At 49.1% G+C, this 14567-nt stretch overlaps 1 protein-coding gene across 5 annotated transcripts in view; it reads right to left on the reverse strand.

Annotated features, from left to right (window-relative positions):
* Positions 1 to 1353: 1353 nt before the first annotated feature.
* ARIH2 (ariadne RBR E3 ubiquitin protein ligase 2) overlaps positions 1354 to 14567 on the reverse strand; it is a 37341-nt gene continuing 24127 nt past the window's right edge. For 2 of the 5 annotated variants that reach the window (XM_055558713.1, XM_055558715.1), the window contains 13 exons: positions 13843 to 13910; positions 13280 to 13343; positions 11932 to 12082; positions 10905 to 11026; positions 9642 to 9751; positions 8212 to 8329; positions 7221 to 7271; positions 7109 to 7130; positions 4944 to 5095; positions 3966 to 4109; positions 3302 to 3370; positions 2085 to 2168; positions 1354 to 1865 (listed from right to left, as the gene is read on the reverse strand). In XM_055558713.1, the coding sequence (XP_055414688.1) occupies positions 1794 to 1865; positions 2085 to 2168; positions 3302 to 3370; positions 3966 to 4109; positions 4944 to 5095; positions 7109 to 7130; positions 7221 to 7271; positions 8212 to 8329; positions 9642 to 9751; positions 10905 to 11026; positions 11932 to 12082; positions 13280 to 13343; positions 13843 to 13910 (1227 nt within the window). In that variant the 3' untranslated portion in view covers positions 1354 to 1793. Of the gene's footprint in view, positions 1866 to 2084; positions 2225 to 3301; positions 3371 to 3965; positions 4110 to 4943; positions 5096 to 7108; positions 7272 to 8211; positions 8330 to 9641; positions 9752 to 10904; positions 11027 to 11931; positions 12083 to 13279; positions 13344 to 13842; positions 13911 to 14567 lie in introns of all 5 variants that reach the window. The other 3 variants (XM_055558711.1, XM_055558714.1, XM_055558712.1) reach the window with 2 other exon arrangements.

A 14567-nucleotide genomic window follows, 5' to 3' on the forward strand; every position in this document is an offset into this window, starting at 1 on the left:
GGTAGACACTCTCCTCCTTCGTTTGGCTCAGCGCTTTCCAATTCTGGGTTCGTCTGTTATACTAACTTGTCCTCTCATTCCACCCCATGGTCCCTTCCTTGCAGGCGATGACAGGAAGAGGCAAAACATGACTGGGGAGAAAGGGGGCCTGCAGCCAACCATGGACCCCATGACCACAAGAGTTACAACTGTTCTCTGTCTTCCAAGAGCGATTCAGTTTGCAACTAACATGGTACCTGGGGGAATTACTGACTGAGGTGAAAATGTTGGAATATCAAAGAATTCCCAACACAATATTTATTCACAGATTTCCAAGCAACTCTTCCAGGAGGTCGAGGCGGCCCTGAATAAGAGCCGCAGGAACCCCAGGAATCACAGATTTAACTTCTGAAAGGCCCACAGGACCAGGTTCAGGACAAGTAGGATACCATGCAAACCGCTTGTTCCTTTGCACTGTGAAAAGACTGGCCTTTTCCCTGGCCAGCCTCCAGGTATAGGAGCGGGGACAACAAATTAGGAACCCCCCCTCCTCCACCAGCCTCAGAGTCCAGACCCCAGAGGTGTTGCCCTCCAACACTGGAAACCAGGCGAGGGGGAGCACACCCCACCCCCAGAGCAGGTCATGGAGACACACACTCCCGGTTAACATGAAAACAGTTTGTGCAGACACAGCCCCTGAGCCAGGCAGACCATTGCCCTAGGGATGGCTCTGCTGAACTCTGACCTCGACATTCACCAGAGGAGAGCGCAGCAGGCCAGCATCAGGTATAGCTGTGTGTCAACCTGGTCGGGGTCCCTCCACGGGAACACTGGCACAAAAGAAGGGGCCGAGGTAAAACAAGGCTTTGGGGGAATTATTCCCTTTGAAAGTGGATCTCTCTCTTCAGCAAACAAAAGAAAACTCTGCTGAACTCACGTCCCCTGGGCCGGAGGACCACAGCTCACCTATGCGCTCTGCTGTGGGCTCTGGCCTAAGTGGCCAGACCCAGGTAAAGCTCACTTTCAAGATAAATGAGTCCACAGACACGCAGTGCCATTGGACATGATGATACCGGGGGCAAGATTCTGTTCTGTATGTCTCCTAACTGCCAACGTGAGGCAGTACCCTGATCACAGAAGGGTCTCCAAGGACCAGGCAGGAGGCTGGGCGTGATTCTCTGCACACTACAGTGTTACACAGGCCAACCCCATTTTCCACCATCTGCCACCCATGCTGTTCCCTTGGGGCTCCAGCTGTGGCCAAAGGCGTGTGAATCTGGAAAACAAGTACCACCCGGGGCCCTTATGCAGCAGACATCCTGAGGCAAGGGGGTGGACAGCGTATGTTGCATTCTAAGTAAAATAGCTAGAGGGTAAAACACTCCAATGCCAGTTTATTTTTAAAAAGGGTTCTGTGTCATTCTATGGTTTGTTTGCCCCCCGGTTTTTTTTTTTTTTTTTTGTATAATTGTACAACCTTTGAAAATTACATAAGTTGTAATGATCTAATACTATTAATAGTCATTCAGAAAAACTTTCCTTCCCTCCCAGCAACTATCCAGGGGGAACTGACGGTCCTGAGAAGAGGCCAATTCAACGGGGCCTCTACCCTGGTGGAAACAAAAAGCAAAAAGAGGAGGGGAAAAAAAAAACAACCAGAAATCGACTAAGAGGTGTGTGGCCAGTGTCTCTCAGGAGTGGGGTCCTGGCTGTTGCCTGGGGTCGTGAGAGGCAGGGAGCCTGCAGCATCCAGCACGGCAGCCGAGAGACCTCGCAGCCACATCGTCCTCACGCCGGCACGCCCGAGTCCCAGTCTAGGTGTCATGGAAGTCCTTCAGCAGCGTTCTCCTCCGCTGCTCTGCTATGTGCATCTGGTTCTCTAAGTCCTGCACCAGGGAAGCAAGACACGGGCTTGCATGGCCCAGCCCCGTGAGGACGGGCTAGCTGAAGCCGCCCCCTGCCACAGGCTCCGAGGTGTCAAAAGCACGGCCCTCCCCACCCTTCTCAGCGGCAGCCTCCAGCCCCCAGGCCAGCCGCCATGGACCGATCACCACAGCAGCTCTCCCTTGCCTGCCAGAGGGTCCTAGAGGACAGCAGTCACTCACCCCTCTGTCATAGCTGTCCGCCCGCTCCACTTTCCACGACAGGTTTTCGATCTCAGCCTCCAGCTGAGCCTGCTGGTATTCAAACTGTATGGGTAGAGCAGGAGGGTCAAAAGGAGAGGGGACGGTAGCCAGGGCAGGGCCTGCAGACGGGAGGGGCAGAGGCAGCACCTCAGGCTCGCAGGAGCTCCAGACAGCTGGATGCTGTCCTCAGAGGGCAGTGCTACTTCCTGTACCCAGAGCCAGAGGCCGATCCAATGGCTGCCCACGGAGGGCAGCCAGGTGGCCAGGCTGCACTTGCCCTGCACCCCCAAAGAAAGGGGAAGGGCCGAAGCCACGGAGGAGAATGCTCCCAACATACGGGGAAATGGCCGCTGCAAACACAAGTCAAAGTGCACATTCACTGACACTGTGCTCCCTGAATACTTCGTTTTTTTCAGCCTTTCTGAAAATCAAGAGTCTTCAAAATTTTCAAATCATTTCACTTAGTAAGTATATGCCTCTTGCACAAAGAGGTTTTCCAATGTCTTATTTGTGATAGTGAAAAACAGAAAGAATAAATACCCCAAATGATGGTATGACCATATAATGGGACATCTATGCAACTATTAAAAAATGGCATTTTCCAGCCTGGTGAATAATGACAGCTGCAAAAACTGTTGTAACAAAAAATGTCATATATATAACCATGATTATAGAAACGGTACTACTTTTCAAAGGCTGGAAAATTCTAACAGTGCTCATTTCTTTCTGGGGGGATGATGGATGATGTAAATGTTTTCCTAATTTTTTTCAACATTTGAACAATCAGTGTGAATCACCTTATTAATTGGAGAGGAAAAAATCCCTATCTAAGATGAAAAGTACACAAAGATGCAAATGAGCTCCACAGTATTTAGGAACACGCATGCTGGGTATCCTCCCAAACATACGCACTGGTTCCCAAGTGGTCACAGATATTTTCAGCCAGCCACCCTAAAAAATACAGCTGTTAATGGCTTCAGTACACCTGCCTTCCTAGTACACAAAATGGCAGCACCTGAGATCTGCTTTGGAAATGCCTAGTCGGGGCCCGAGGAACAAAATTTTCCAGTGGCCAGTTTTGTTTTGATTTTGTCCTCCCAGCTGCCAGGGGTCTGGTCCCTGCTCGCCTGCAAGATGCGGGCAGAGAAGGCCCCTCTGAAGCTAAGAGAACAGAGCAGAAGGACGGCTTCCCTTACCAGCTTCTTCCTGGGCCCGGACTCCATGTAGTAGGCGTATGGATACGTGTACTGCAGGGTGTATCGACACTGCAACAGAACACAAGGGACCTGTGTCTATGACTCCTAGCTCCATGGACCTCACGTGCTGATACAGGTCTTACCCCACCATGCAAATCAGCCTGGCTCTACGGGCATGGGCCTGAAAGAGATGAGGCCAAGGCAAATAAAAGATGAACTGGGGGACAACATGGCAAAAATTGAATCAGAAATGGTCACAGAACACCCATGGTTCCTCTCCACACTGCGATTTATTACCAGCAGCTGCCTCAATGGCTCTTCCCTCTTGAGTCGGACCTCAGAGTCCACACATCTATCTCAATACTTGTCCAAAGACAATCTCTTATTTTCCTCTGAGTGATGCATGGATGGGACAAAAGAAGAGAAGGGCTCTCGTTTTCCCTGTGGTTCTGTCCCCACAGGCAGAGGCACCAGAATACTGAGTCCCCTGGATGTGCGGGGAGGGCAGGGTCCTCAGTGGGCACAGCCCAGGAAGCTGTGGACCCATGAGCAGGCACATGCAGGACTTCACAGGGGGTGAGCCCTGCCCCCGACAGTGCCTCCCACCCTCAGAGGTCTGGGCCTCACAGAGAACCAGGGATGGGAAGACTGAGGCGGGACAAACCTTGGCCAAGAGCTTGGCTGCATTCTGGAGGTACTGCCAGTCGATCCAGGTCCCCAGGTTATTCATGACCCTCTCCTGGATCTTCTCGTGAATCCGCTGGTATGTCTGTGCCTCCAGCTGCAAGCTCTTGTTGTGGTTTTCCCACTGTGGAGTCAGAGGAGAGAGAAAGCTGCAGGCATCCAGGAAGGTGCAGGGATTCAAAAGCCGTTCAGAATGGCCACAGCCTCATCTAGCTGAGGAGGCTGTGTGTCCTCGGGAGCGCACAAGGGGGCCTTCCTTAGCCCACACTACCAACCCTGTCTAGAGCCACTATCTGCCTGCCAGATCATTCTATCCGCTTAGAGCAACAGGACTCTAGCCCCGAGGACAAAGCAAAGCTAGGTACTCCCAGGTCTCTTGTGCTTAGAAACCAAAGGTCCCATGCTCTCTGGGCTTCTGGGAAAACCTGCCCTCTGAATCTGACTATTAACACGGAACTGGATTGGGGGGCATGGCAAGATGGGGGCTGGGGACTAAGAGATACAAACTGCTGTGTGTGAAATAAATAAGCTACAAGGATATCCTGAACAGCACAGGGAATGTAACCAGTATTTTATAATGCTGATAAATGGAGTATAACCCTTAAAAATTCTGAATCACTACATTGTACATCTGAAAGTTACAGAACATTGTAAGCCAGTTACACCTCAATTAAAGACAAACAACAAACGTGGCAGTGGATGGATAAAGACCACCTGATGGTCCTTCCTTATCCTTCACAATTCAGCGTCACACAAGGTTGGCAGGTCCTTCCCTGTTGGCTGTGCCTGGGGAGCCGAGAGCCGCGCCTGGAGGCAGCACTCGGGCCGGGCCGGCGCTCCACGCCCTGACTCCGGTGTGCACACGCCGCTGCGGCCACCGGTCACTGCGAGTTTCGCCCAGCAGGGCCAAGTGGAAGAAGCCTACCCTCGAGAAGCAGGTGCAGGAGAGGACACCTACCCTCTCAAAGTAGAACAAGTACTTCTTGAGGGCCTCCCTGGCCTGGGCTTGCTGGCTCTGGTTGACGATGTCGGGGTTCTCCTTGTATCGGCTGCACTCATAGTACTCGCTGCCATGGGTCTTCCAATCTCCTAGACACATCCAGCAGAAGTCTGCAGGGACAGAACGCAGCACTGACACCCACGACACAAGCCCGCGTTCCTCCACAGGCACAGGCACAGCAGGAGGCGGACAGAGCCGGCTCCGAGGGGGTCTCCTGACCAGAGCTCTCCCCGGCCGCCTCTTTCCAGAGGGCGTGGACACGTCTCATGCCTGTCACGGCCCACGGTCCCAGCAGCCGGTCCTTGCCGATCCGAACGACAGCCTACAGATGGTCTCCGTTTCAAGAACACATACGCTTAGTGCCTTTTTAATCCAACGCAGGCAGACACTGACCATACAAAGGCCGCTGGTCTGCTGCGTCAGTGCCTCCTGAGCAGCAGAATGACGTGTCCAACTGAAGCCCACCGGGCCATTCAGAGAACACCTCTGCCCTCCTGTCGACCTCCCACTCTCAACACCCGTCCTAAGTGCTGTACATGAAACTGGGGATGAAGCCTTTCCCCCCTTTTTTTCTTCCTTAAAAAGCACATTTTTATGGGAATTCCCCAGTGGTCAAGACTCAGTGCTTTTACTGCCAGGGCCCAGGTTCAATCCCTGGTTGGGGAGCTAAGATCCTGCAAGCCAGTGTGACGGAAAAAAAGCCAACCAACCAAACAAAAAACAACAAAAAAAAGAGAAAAAGCAAATTTTTATCAAGCCCACTGCTACCCTATAGCTCATGCCCAGAATTATGACTCTGTTTCCACACTGAGGAAGCCAAGGGGGGAAAACAGAGATCCCCTATGGACGCCATATATCTGAACAATTACTGTGCCTTAATGGACAGGGGCCAATCATGGTTGTGTGTTCTGACTCTGCCAGAGACCCAGACAGCAGTAAAGACTGTTTCCCATGATTCACTGTCATAAGCTGGCTCACTGACTTCTGTATAGGGGCTTGTGTAAAACTTGGGGAAGCTAGAGCCAAAACGAGAGACCCAGAGGTCGCTCACTTCTCTTCTCCTGGAAGGCTTCACGGAAGAGTGCAATACGGCTTTCGCCTCAGTCAGTTAAGTTGTGGTTGCTACTATCTTAAATACTGCTACACTGCTTAGGGTTGCCCATCCAGATGGTAAACTATTCAGCAACGCGAGGTATGGTAGTTAACCCTGGGCAGTAAAGGATGGGGAGAGGACATACCGAGGACTCTTCAGTACCAGGACTGGGGTGGGTGCTGGGGTGTGCATGCGGGCATTTCTCTTTAAACTGTATGCATGTCTTACGCACTGTTCTAAGTGGATCGTGCACGTCCCTCTCATTCAAACACACGCAGAAAAGACAGGGTGGAATTTCACCAAGGAAACACGCCGCTACTCTTGGCCTATCTTCATTCTACACTTCGGCATCACAGTTCCCGTCTAAAACCTCGCCTTCACTACTCTGATTACAGTGTGACCCTGGGAGGACCCAGGGACAGCAGTGGCCAGGCTCTTACAAAAAGAAACCCTCAGGGCCAGCTCGGTGGCATGTCAGCAGCTGTGGAAGAAGTCTATCTGGACACATATTCTACCTGAAAGAGTTTTATTTCTTTACTTGAGCTGGCAGGAAGGAAAGCAAAACCAACGGTTCTGTGGAACACTGGCCAGATGAAGGAGGCCAGAAACCCTCTCTGAAAACTTTTATAAAACCCCAAAGGCAAACTAGGATTTGACTGCTTCCAGGAGAACCATGGGCAGCCTGCTCTAAACGGTGTCCGTCAGGCAGCACAGAAAAGCCCCATGCTACTTACCTGCCTTGGCAAAAATCAAAAGAACACACTAAAACTTTCTTCTTGGATGACTGAGGATATGTGTGGGTGTAAGAGCCATCCCACAGTTGGCAGCGGGATTATTTAAGGGACCAAGAAATAATAAATCAGCAAACCTAGAGCTGCTGTACTCTGGTCCTCATGACTGTAAGTGACGGAAGCCACCGTGTTTGATCACTGTATCATAAAAGCAGTGGGGAAAAAAAAAGCAGTGGAGACCCGTGCACAAGAAACAGAGACTGTGCTGTTGGGCCTGGTGCAGCAAGCTTGGGACTCACCGTGTTTACACTTGGAGCATTGCTGTCGGAGGGAAACAGAAGAGAACATGTTAAGGGCACGCTGACCAAAGGCTTCAGGCCACACAAGCAAAACGCACAGGCCTCTGCTCACCATGTGATTGCAGCCGCCGTTCTTCTCAATGCAGATGTTGCACTTGGGACACTGAGGAGACAGAAGGGCGCCGTTAGGCTCACGCACCATCAGGCCGGTTCTAAGACAAATTACACAAAGCTCCTGGCACCCGTGCCCAGCAGCTCATCGTGCGAGCACTTCTGGGGAGGAGCCTCTCACTTAAATGTGGCGGGTCGCTGAGGCTGGAACAGCAATTCAAGGAAATGAGGTCAGCAGGTTTGGCCCTGAAACACTCCAAGCTGAGCCGCGCTAAGTCTGCCACCATCTGTCCCTGCCAGGAGGCTGCTTGGATTAAGCTCAAGCTGAGTCAGTAAAAAACTGGCTGGCTTGGGAGGAACACCAGCGCAGCCTACGAGCTGCCACCCTGGGCTGGGGCCCGCTCAGCCTGCCTGAACTTCGGCTTCCAGAAGAGGGCACGGAAATCACCTCTAAAGCTCGCTCCCATCTGAGAGACGACAGCAGTGGGGACCAGTCTGACACCGGGTGCTTCATGGCCATGAAGAGGACCTTACTTCATGATGTCATGGTCACAGCTGCACTGCAGGGTGCCTCGCTTCAGTGTGTGACTGGCACCGGCGAGGGCCCCAAGTGCTGAGTCATGCACCACTCTAGGGGCTGCGGGCCATGCTTTCCCGTGGGATGTTTCCAGAATGAGAACTGGGCAGGCCTGGGCTTGCATTAGAGTTTTGCTACTTATTTGATGTGGCTGTCAACCACCTCCCTCCCAGGGCTGTTAACGCTGGGGAGGCATTCAGTAAAACCTAGTTTTTCTCGAATGAGTTTTCCTGAGGTCAAACTTCTCCAAGCATTTCAGCATTTCATTAAAAGAAAAGCGCCTGGTGCATGCTAAAATCAACTGCTGCAAACTCTGCCGTGCCGGGGCAAGGGTCTGCCACCTCCATCACGAGCCCCATGGCCCTGGGTGGCACTAGGGAGGGCAGACCCAGGACAGGTAAGATACAGTCCTTACGTCTTTAGTGTGGGCACTAATGTAGTTGGCTGTTTCAGAGTCGTCTGCACACTTCGTGAGCCATTTCCGGATTGTGGCGCAGTCTGTGGGGGCGTGATACATCTGACGACACTTGAAACTTAAAACCAGAAAAGATAACCGTTAGGTCAAATCCTGTGTTTTTCCTTTTCCTTCTGTCCAAGCCAACAGATCTGGAATTAAGAGCTTTTTCAAGAGGTAAAATGTCACCTCTCATGGCGTCCAAGACCTTGACTTACCCAGGATTATTCTGAAGTCTTGGGGGGACTTCTCTCAATAAACCCAAATGAGACATTTGTTTTAAATATCTTAGGTGATGTCAATCCTTCCTAACAGGATATCAAATTCAGAACTCAGCTTTTCAAAGGGCTCGGGGAGGGTATTCCGAGAAGAGGACTCAACTCCAACCCAAGGCAGGAATGAGATCCAGGCCTGGGAGCCCTGGCTTGTCTGAGTCCGAGGTACCCACCGGATGCACACTGTCGGCACCTGTGCAGTCTGTGAGGGGCACGTTACCTCTGACGATGCCTGAAACTCAGAATCAGAAAAGAAAAACCCTGACACTCGTCAGGCCAGGCTCCTGTGTTTTTAATTCCCCTTCTGTCCAAGCCAATGTGACTTTCTGGTTAAAGGCTCTCAGGCAGGTAGCCTACCATATGTCCCAGGGAAAGAAAGCCTTAACGTAGGACACAAAGGGTGGGAGCAACCACACTGGTGGTTCTTAACGTTTGCTGAGTCACAGACTCCCTTGACCGTGCCTTGAAAGGCAGGCACATATGCACACGGACCCCATTTTCTCCCTACTTTCCTTGAAGCCCCACTGTGACTCTTCTGGACCTAAATGAAGGCTCTGCCATTACTGCACCTCGCTTTCCTCACCTATAAGAAAGGGGAACAGCAGTACCAATCACACACAGTCACTGACAATGAAGGGAAAGTGGTCAGGAGAGAGTGGCTCCGCTGGTAAGCCTTCAGTATGCTTCAGCTAGTTCCATCATGTTCACTGAATAGAGTAAACCCCAGATAGATGTAAACCACGTTTATGAATTGCAGTGTTATAAAATTAGCAGAATGGCCAACAGAGAGAAAGATTAAAGTGCTGGTGGCTGGAGCTTTCATATACGGCAATATGTGAATTATCTGTGCAGACAGATCTACCTCCACACAGACACGCAGTCTCTGGGCCCTGAGTCTTGGTAGCATAAACCCCAGCACATCCTCTAAGAGTCTGTGTCTCCTTCTTGTCTCCAGACTGAGTATCATCAAACATCTGCCCACGTGGAACAGCGCTGCTCTTCTGGCCCAAAGGCCCTGCCTCTCCCAGCCCCGCCCTCACAAGAGCCACAGCAGTGATGCTCGAGAGGAGGAGAAGGCACCAGCCAGGGCTGCTCGGCATCCACACTCACTCTTACCAGAAGACCTCGTTGCACCGATTGCACTGTACTCGGCGAGCTCTGGGCTCCTGTACCCGGATAACCATGGGGCAGTCTGCACCAGGGCATAGCTGGAGCTGGTAGTGACTCTGTGAACACACCAAGGGGGGAACAATGAGGACGTCCCCTAGCTGGTGCCTCCAAATTAGACCTCCATGAGTACTCAAACGCCTCCTGTTCTTCCATCAAGGGGCTACAGGAATTCATGATGGATGTCATGAAGACCAGACATTAGGCAGGTCCTGAAAATGCCCTTTGAATGTTTAGCTTAAACCAGGGAGCAACTCACCGGAATGACCTAAGCTTAGATGACAGAATGGACTACAGAATCGCGTCTCTGAGACGAAAGTGCACAGGGACTAGGGCTGGAGAGGAACACGGCCCAGTCAGTTGTGCATGAGACTCTGAGGAGCTCAACAACCCTCAGGCATCTACCAAAGGCGGCAAACAGCACCCGGAACAAGGCCTTTTGTTTTTCCTGCAGCCTGTGCATGAGACGACCCAGACCATCAGTCAATCCAATAAGCTTAGGAATAATAGGCAAAGATCAAAATTATGCTGCATGGAGCCAGCAAGCCTGAATAGGTAACCCAACAAAGGGGAAGGACTCCAAAACTGACCACTCTGAGAACTTAAACAAATTGCCAAATCGCCCAAGAAGCAACACCCCTTATTTGGGCTGAACCACAAGGTGAAGGGAATAGAACAGCAACTCCTGAGATATGCCTGACTTATGTTTACCCCCTGACATACAATAGCTTGTTTAAGTAACTCTGCGGAAGGTAGAGGGGGTATGGCTTCCCTTGTGGCTCAGCTGGTAAAGAATCTGCCTGCAATGCTGGAGACCTAGTTTGATCCCTGGGTTGGAAAGATCCCCCAGAGAAGGGAAAGGCTACCTAGTCCAGTATTCTGGCCTGGAGAATTCCATGGACTGTACAGAGTTGCAAAGAGTCAGACATGACTGAGCGACTTTCACTTTCACAAAGCAGGTGTGCCTGACCATTCTACACAGGAAAGAATCCAAGGCTCAGAGAAGGAATCTAAGAGGTCAAAGGATACAGAGTGAGGAAGAAACAGACTTGGGATTTACTAGTGCTCTCGAGTTTTCAAACTTTTTAAAAGCTGTGCAGCTCTTTCTTCAGATCGAAAGCATCTGCTGGCAGCCTCCTCTGCACAGTAACTGGTGAGCATCTGATCGAAAGGAGGCTCAGGAAGACCAGGCACAACAGCAGCTGGGCATACCTCCACATAGTCCCTGAAGAGGTAGCGCCTGTATTTATCTCTCAGTTCTTCATTGGGCAGCAACGGAAACACGAAGTCCTCTGGTGTTCGAAGTGGGCAGTCCTGAGCCATGCAAGAGACACCTGTTTAACAAAGACAACCGGATGGACAACTGTATCACAGAAGACACACCTATAATGCACCTGCTGAGTTCACCCAACAAATTCACGTTTTACATAGGGAACCCCGGAAGCATCAGAATTTATTCAAAGAAGAGAGAAATCAATGTGATGCAACTAAAATATTATTACAAATTTTAAAATGATAGGGAATTCCCTGATGGTCCAGTGGTCAAGACTTGGCACTCTAACTGCCAGAGCCCTGGGTCAGGGAACTAAGATCCTGTAAGTTACACAGCACAACAACAACAAAAAAACCCCACAAAAACCAAAACCAACCAAACAACAAAAACAAGACCAATTAAATAGTATATATCACAAAGAGCACCAATTAAAAAAAACTGCTTAAAAAATCCCAGCAGGTTCTTGACTTACAATTTAGTTTTGTGATGTTTACTATTATGTGCATGTGACTACCGTCAACACAGTGAGCTTTTACAGATATAATGCTAATGTTAATATCATGGAATCATAATTTAACAAAGACTCCTTTAACTCATCACTAAGTCTGATTTGTGCTTACCTAAATCACAGTAAACCCTCTAGGAGTTTCTGAGGTATGGCTACCACTTTGAGAATCAAGATAGACAAGGCAGGCAGCTTAAAGGACAGTTCTCCCAAAAGGCAAGAGAAGGTAGCCTTGCTGTCACACCAGCATTTACATAAACGCCCAAACATTAGCCTTAATTCTTGCATCTTGCTCAGGCCTAGGGTAAACTTTGCCATTGTTCAGACTGACATTTTGGAAACCAATGGTTCTGATTTGGAAAACTTCAGTTAGGCTCACAAGAAAACCTGAGTAGCAGAAGGGGCAGGGCTGAAGCTAAACAGTTCCCGCCAGCCGGTTATGAACCCTACGGCGGACTCACCCACACCCACACCGTCCTTGACGAGCACGGAGCAGTGCTGCTCCCAGCAGCTGCGGCAGAACTGGTGCTGACAGGCCAGAGAGAGGAGGTTTTCCTTCCGCACAAACTGCATACACACTGCGCAGTGGTGAGGGGAGTGGGCCGGGGGCACCTGGAGGGAGGTACAGGGACGTGAGCCCGCCTGCAACAAGGGTCAGAACTCAACTGCCATGTGTGGGCTCTGCGCGTGCCAGTTCTGAGTGGAAAAAAATATTATCAGGAAGGCTTCCCGAAGGAGGTGGTAGTGAAGCTAGGCTTGGTGAACCCCTAGATTTAGAGAGGGAGAGAGAAGATGGAAATGAGATCTTACAGTAGTTTATAAGGTCAGGCTGAAAAGACCAGGATTTCTGAACTGTCAAGGTCCTGAGAGGTCATTCAATCTGCCTTCTTTTGGAGGCTACTGGGTTTCTTTTGAAAACTGCCCTCATTCAGCATGGCACAGAGTTGCTTCTCAACAAGTACTATAAACCCAACCAATAGGTTCTTAGGGGCTGAAGTGTGAGCCTCTAATAGCTCCAGAACCCATTCTCTGCTACACAAACTGGCAAAGACAGTCTGGGGACACCAGCCAAAGCCATAAACCAGTGAAAACCCAACATGAGGTTCTTGTTGTTCACTGGATACAGAAAATAATTTGAGGAAAAGGACCATACTCTGTCTAGTATGCTCCTGGAAATTCTCTAAGAGGCTGTGTAAGTTATGTGGTGATCTGAGCCCTAATTCTCCCCCATTCATTTGACAAATGCTGACTGAACTCTCAGCAACAGGAAATTGGTATACACTGTGGGATACGATTCCTAAACTTAAAAAGCACTTACAGTCTACTATGGGAGCTAAAAGCTATGAGTGAATCACTGCAATGTACATGTAAAGGTTGAAAGACATAATTAAAGGAGTTTGGAGGGAAGTGTTCCCAGGAGACAGGTTTTGGGAGAGATGGCTTGGATTCGGGTCTTTAAAGGTGTGTTCCATTCTCACGAGCAAAGATGGGGACAGGATCTGGACATTTTCCGCCAAGGAAGGCACCAGCAGAGTTAAAGTGGCATGCAGTGAACAGGCACCCCAAGAACACGGCAGGGACAGAGTACAGGCTATATGGAAGTGCAGGAGACGGGTGAGGCTGGAGAGCGCAGGCAGTGATGCACTCCTTGCCTATGAGGAAAATTTCCAAATGACGTCGGAAACAGAAGATTTAGGCCTATACTGGAACAAGTATCTTGGGGATGCTGCACGATAAACAAAGTAAGACGGTTCTCAATAACCGTGTGAGCCACAGCAAAAGCCACGTGTATCAGGAAGGGACACTCACATGTTTTGATGGATTGGGCTGAACTCGGGCCTCAACGAGCAGCTGAGCAGAATTAGACTTGTATCTACAAAACAAAAAGCATAAAGGGAATCAGAGCTCCGGTTCTGGAGGTATGGTGGTAAATGAGCTGACCTTTCTCTCTGAAGGTAATAAGCACTATGCCATGATGTATTAATCCCACTTGATGTGTCTGAAAGAAATAACTGGAGATATTGCCAAGTGTTATCTACAAGAGCACTGATTTAACATTAATGACGGCATAAAAACTCTGACCTAACTTCACTGTCCAACAACAAGAGTTTGGAATAGGATGGAACATCAATATGGTAAAACACTGTACCTTCATTAAAACTGGGGGTACAGAAAGAATATGCTGAAAACATTGGAAAATGTTCACCATATACTGAGAGAAAAAAGGCTATACAATATGACCCAGTGTTTTAAAAATGTACTCTGCACATTGTAAGGATATTCTCCATAACACAGACAATTATTACCAATGGGTGGGCAGGCAGAGAGAAGTTACAGACAGTGCCATCTCTTCCTCCCCCAAAACACCTTACCTGTCCAGTATCTCGGCAACTTGCCAGTGGAAATTAACTAATATAAGTTTAGCAACTGAATGAGATACCTAGAAAGAAGAAAAAAAGAAATCAAATTATAATGCATTTTTTTTTTCAGAGTGCTCTTACATTTTGAGAAATGCATACATTCCTCTCTACTGCAGGTCCAGGCTTGATTTTTTAAATCTTCCTCTTGGTTCTGTTTTATCTTTTACGTTCAGACTCTTAGAGTCTTAAACAATTTCCTGGATCTCTCGATTTTTCAACCTTTGTTTTCATTAGCAACCCTTCAAAGAAATTAGTTTGATTTCAAACTTACACAAAACCATCCTATCTACAGTAAATAAGGACCTAGAATCCAAAGTAAGCAGAAGAGCTGTAGGTTCCCTAAGGTGATTTATGTTTGCTGAAGCTGCTGTAGGAGGCCATACATGAGCACCTCCAGGTAGGCATGTTACTTGCAGAAGCTCTCCAGGCTTGAACTTCTTATATAAACCCAGAAAAACAAAACAAAACAAAACTCACCCCTGGTTAAAACCTCTGACTCTATAACAAAACTATTCATCCATAAAGACTACATGAAAACACAAACAAAGTATTTGGTATAAATGTTAAAATTTGCTTGAGAATAGCTTTTGGCTACAACTATATTTTTACAACCTGAAAATTATACTGTTGTATTTTATTTATTTATTTATTTTTGGCTGCAGTGCGCCGCTTGTGGG

This window comes from Bubalus kerabau, chromosome 20 (genome assembly GCF_029407905.1).
Source record: "Bubalus kerabau isolate K-KA32 ecotype Philippines breed swamp buffalo chromosome 20, PCC_UOA_SB_1v2, whole genome shotgun sequence".
Taxonomy (NCBI): domain Eukaryota; kingdom Metazoa; phylum Chordata; class Mammalia; order Artiodactyla; family Bovidae; genus Bubalus; species Bubalus kerabau.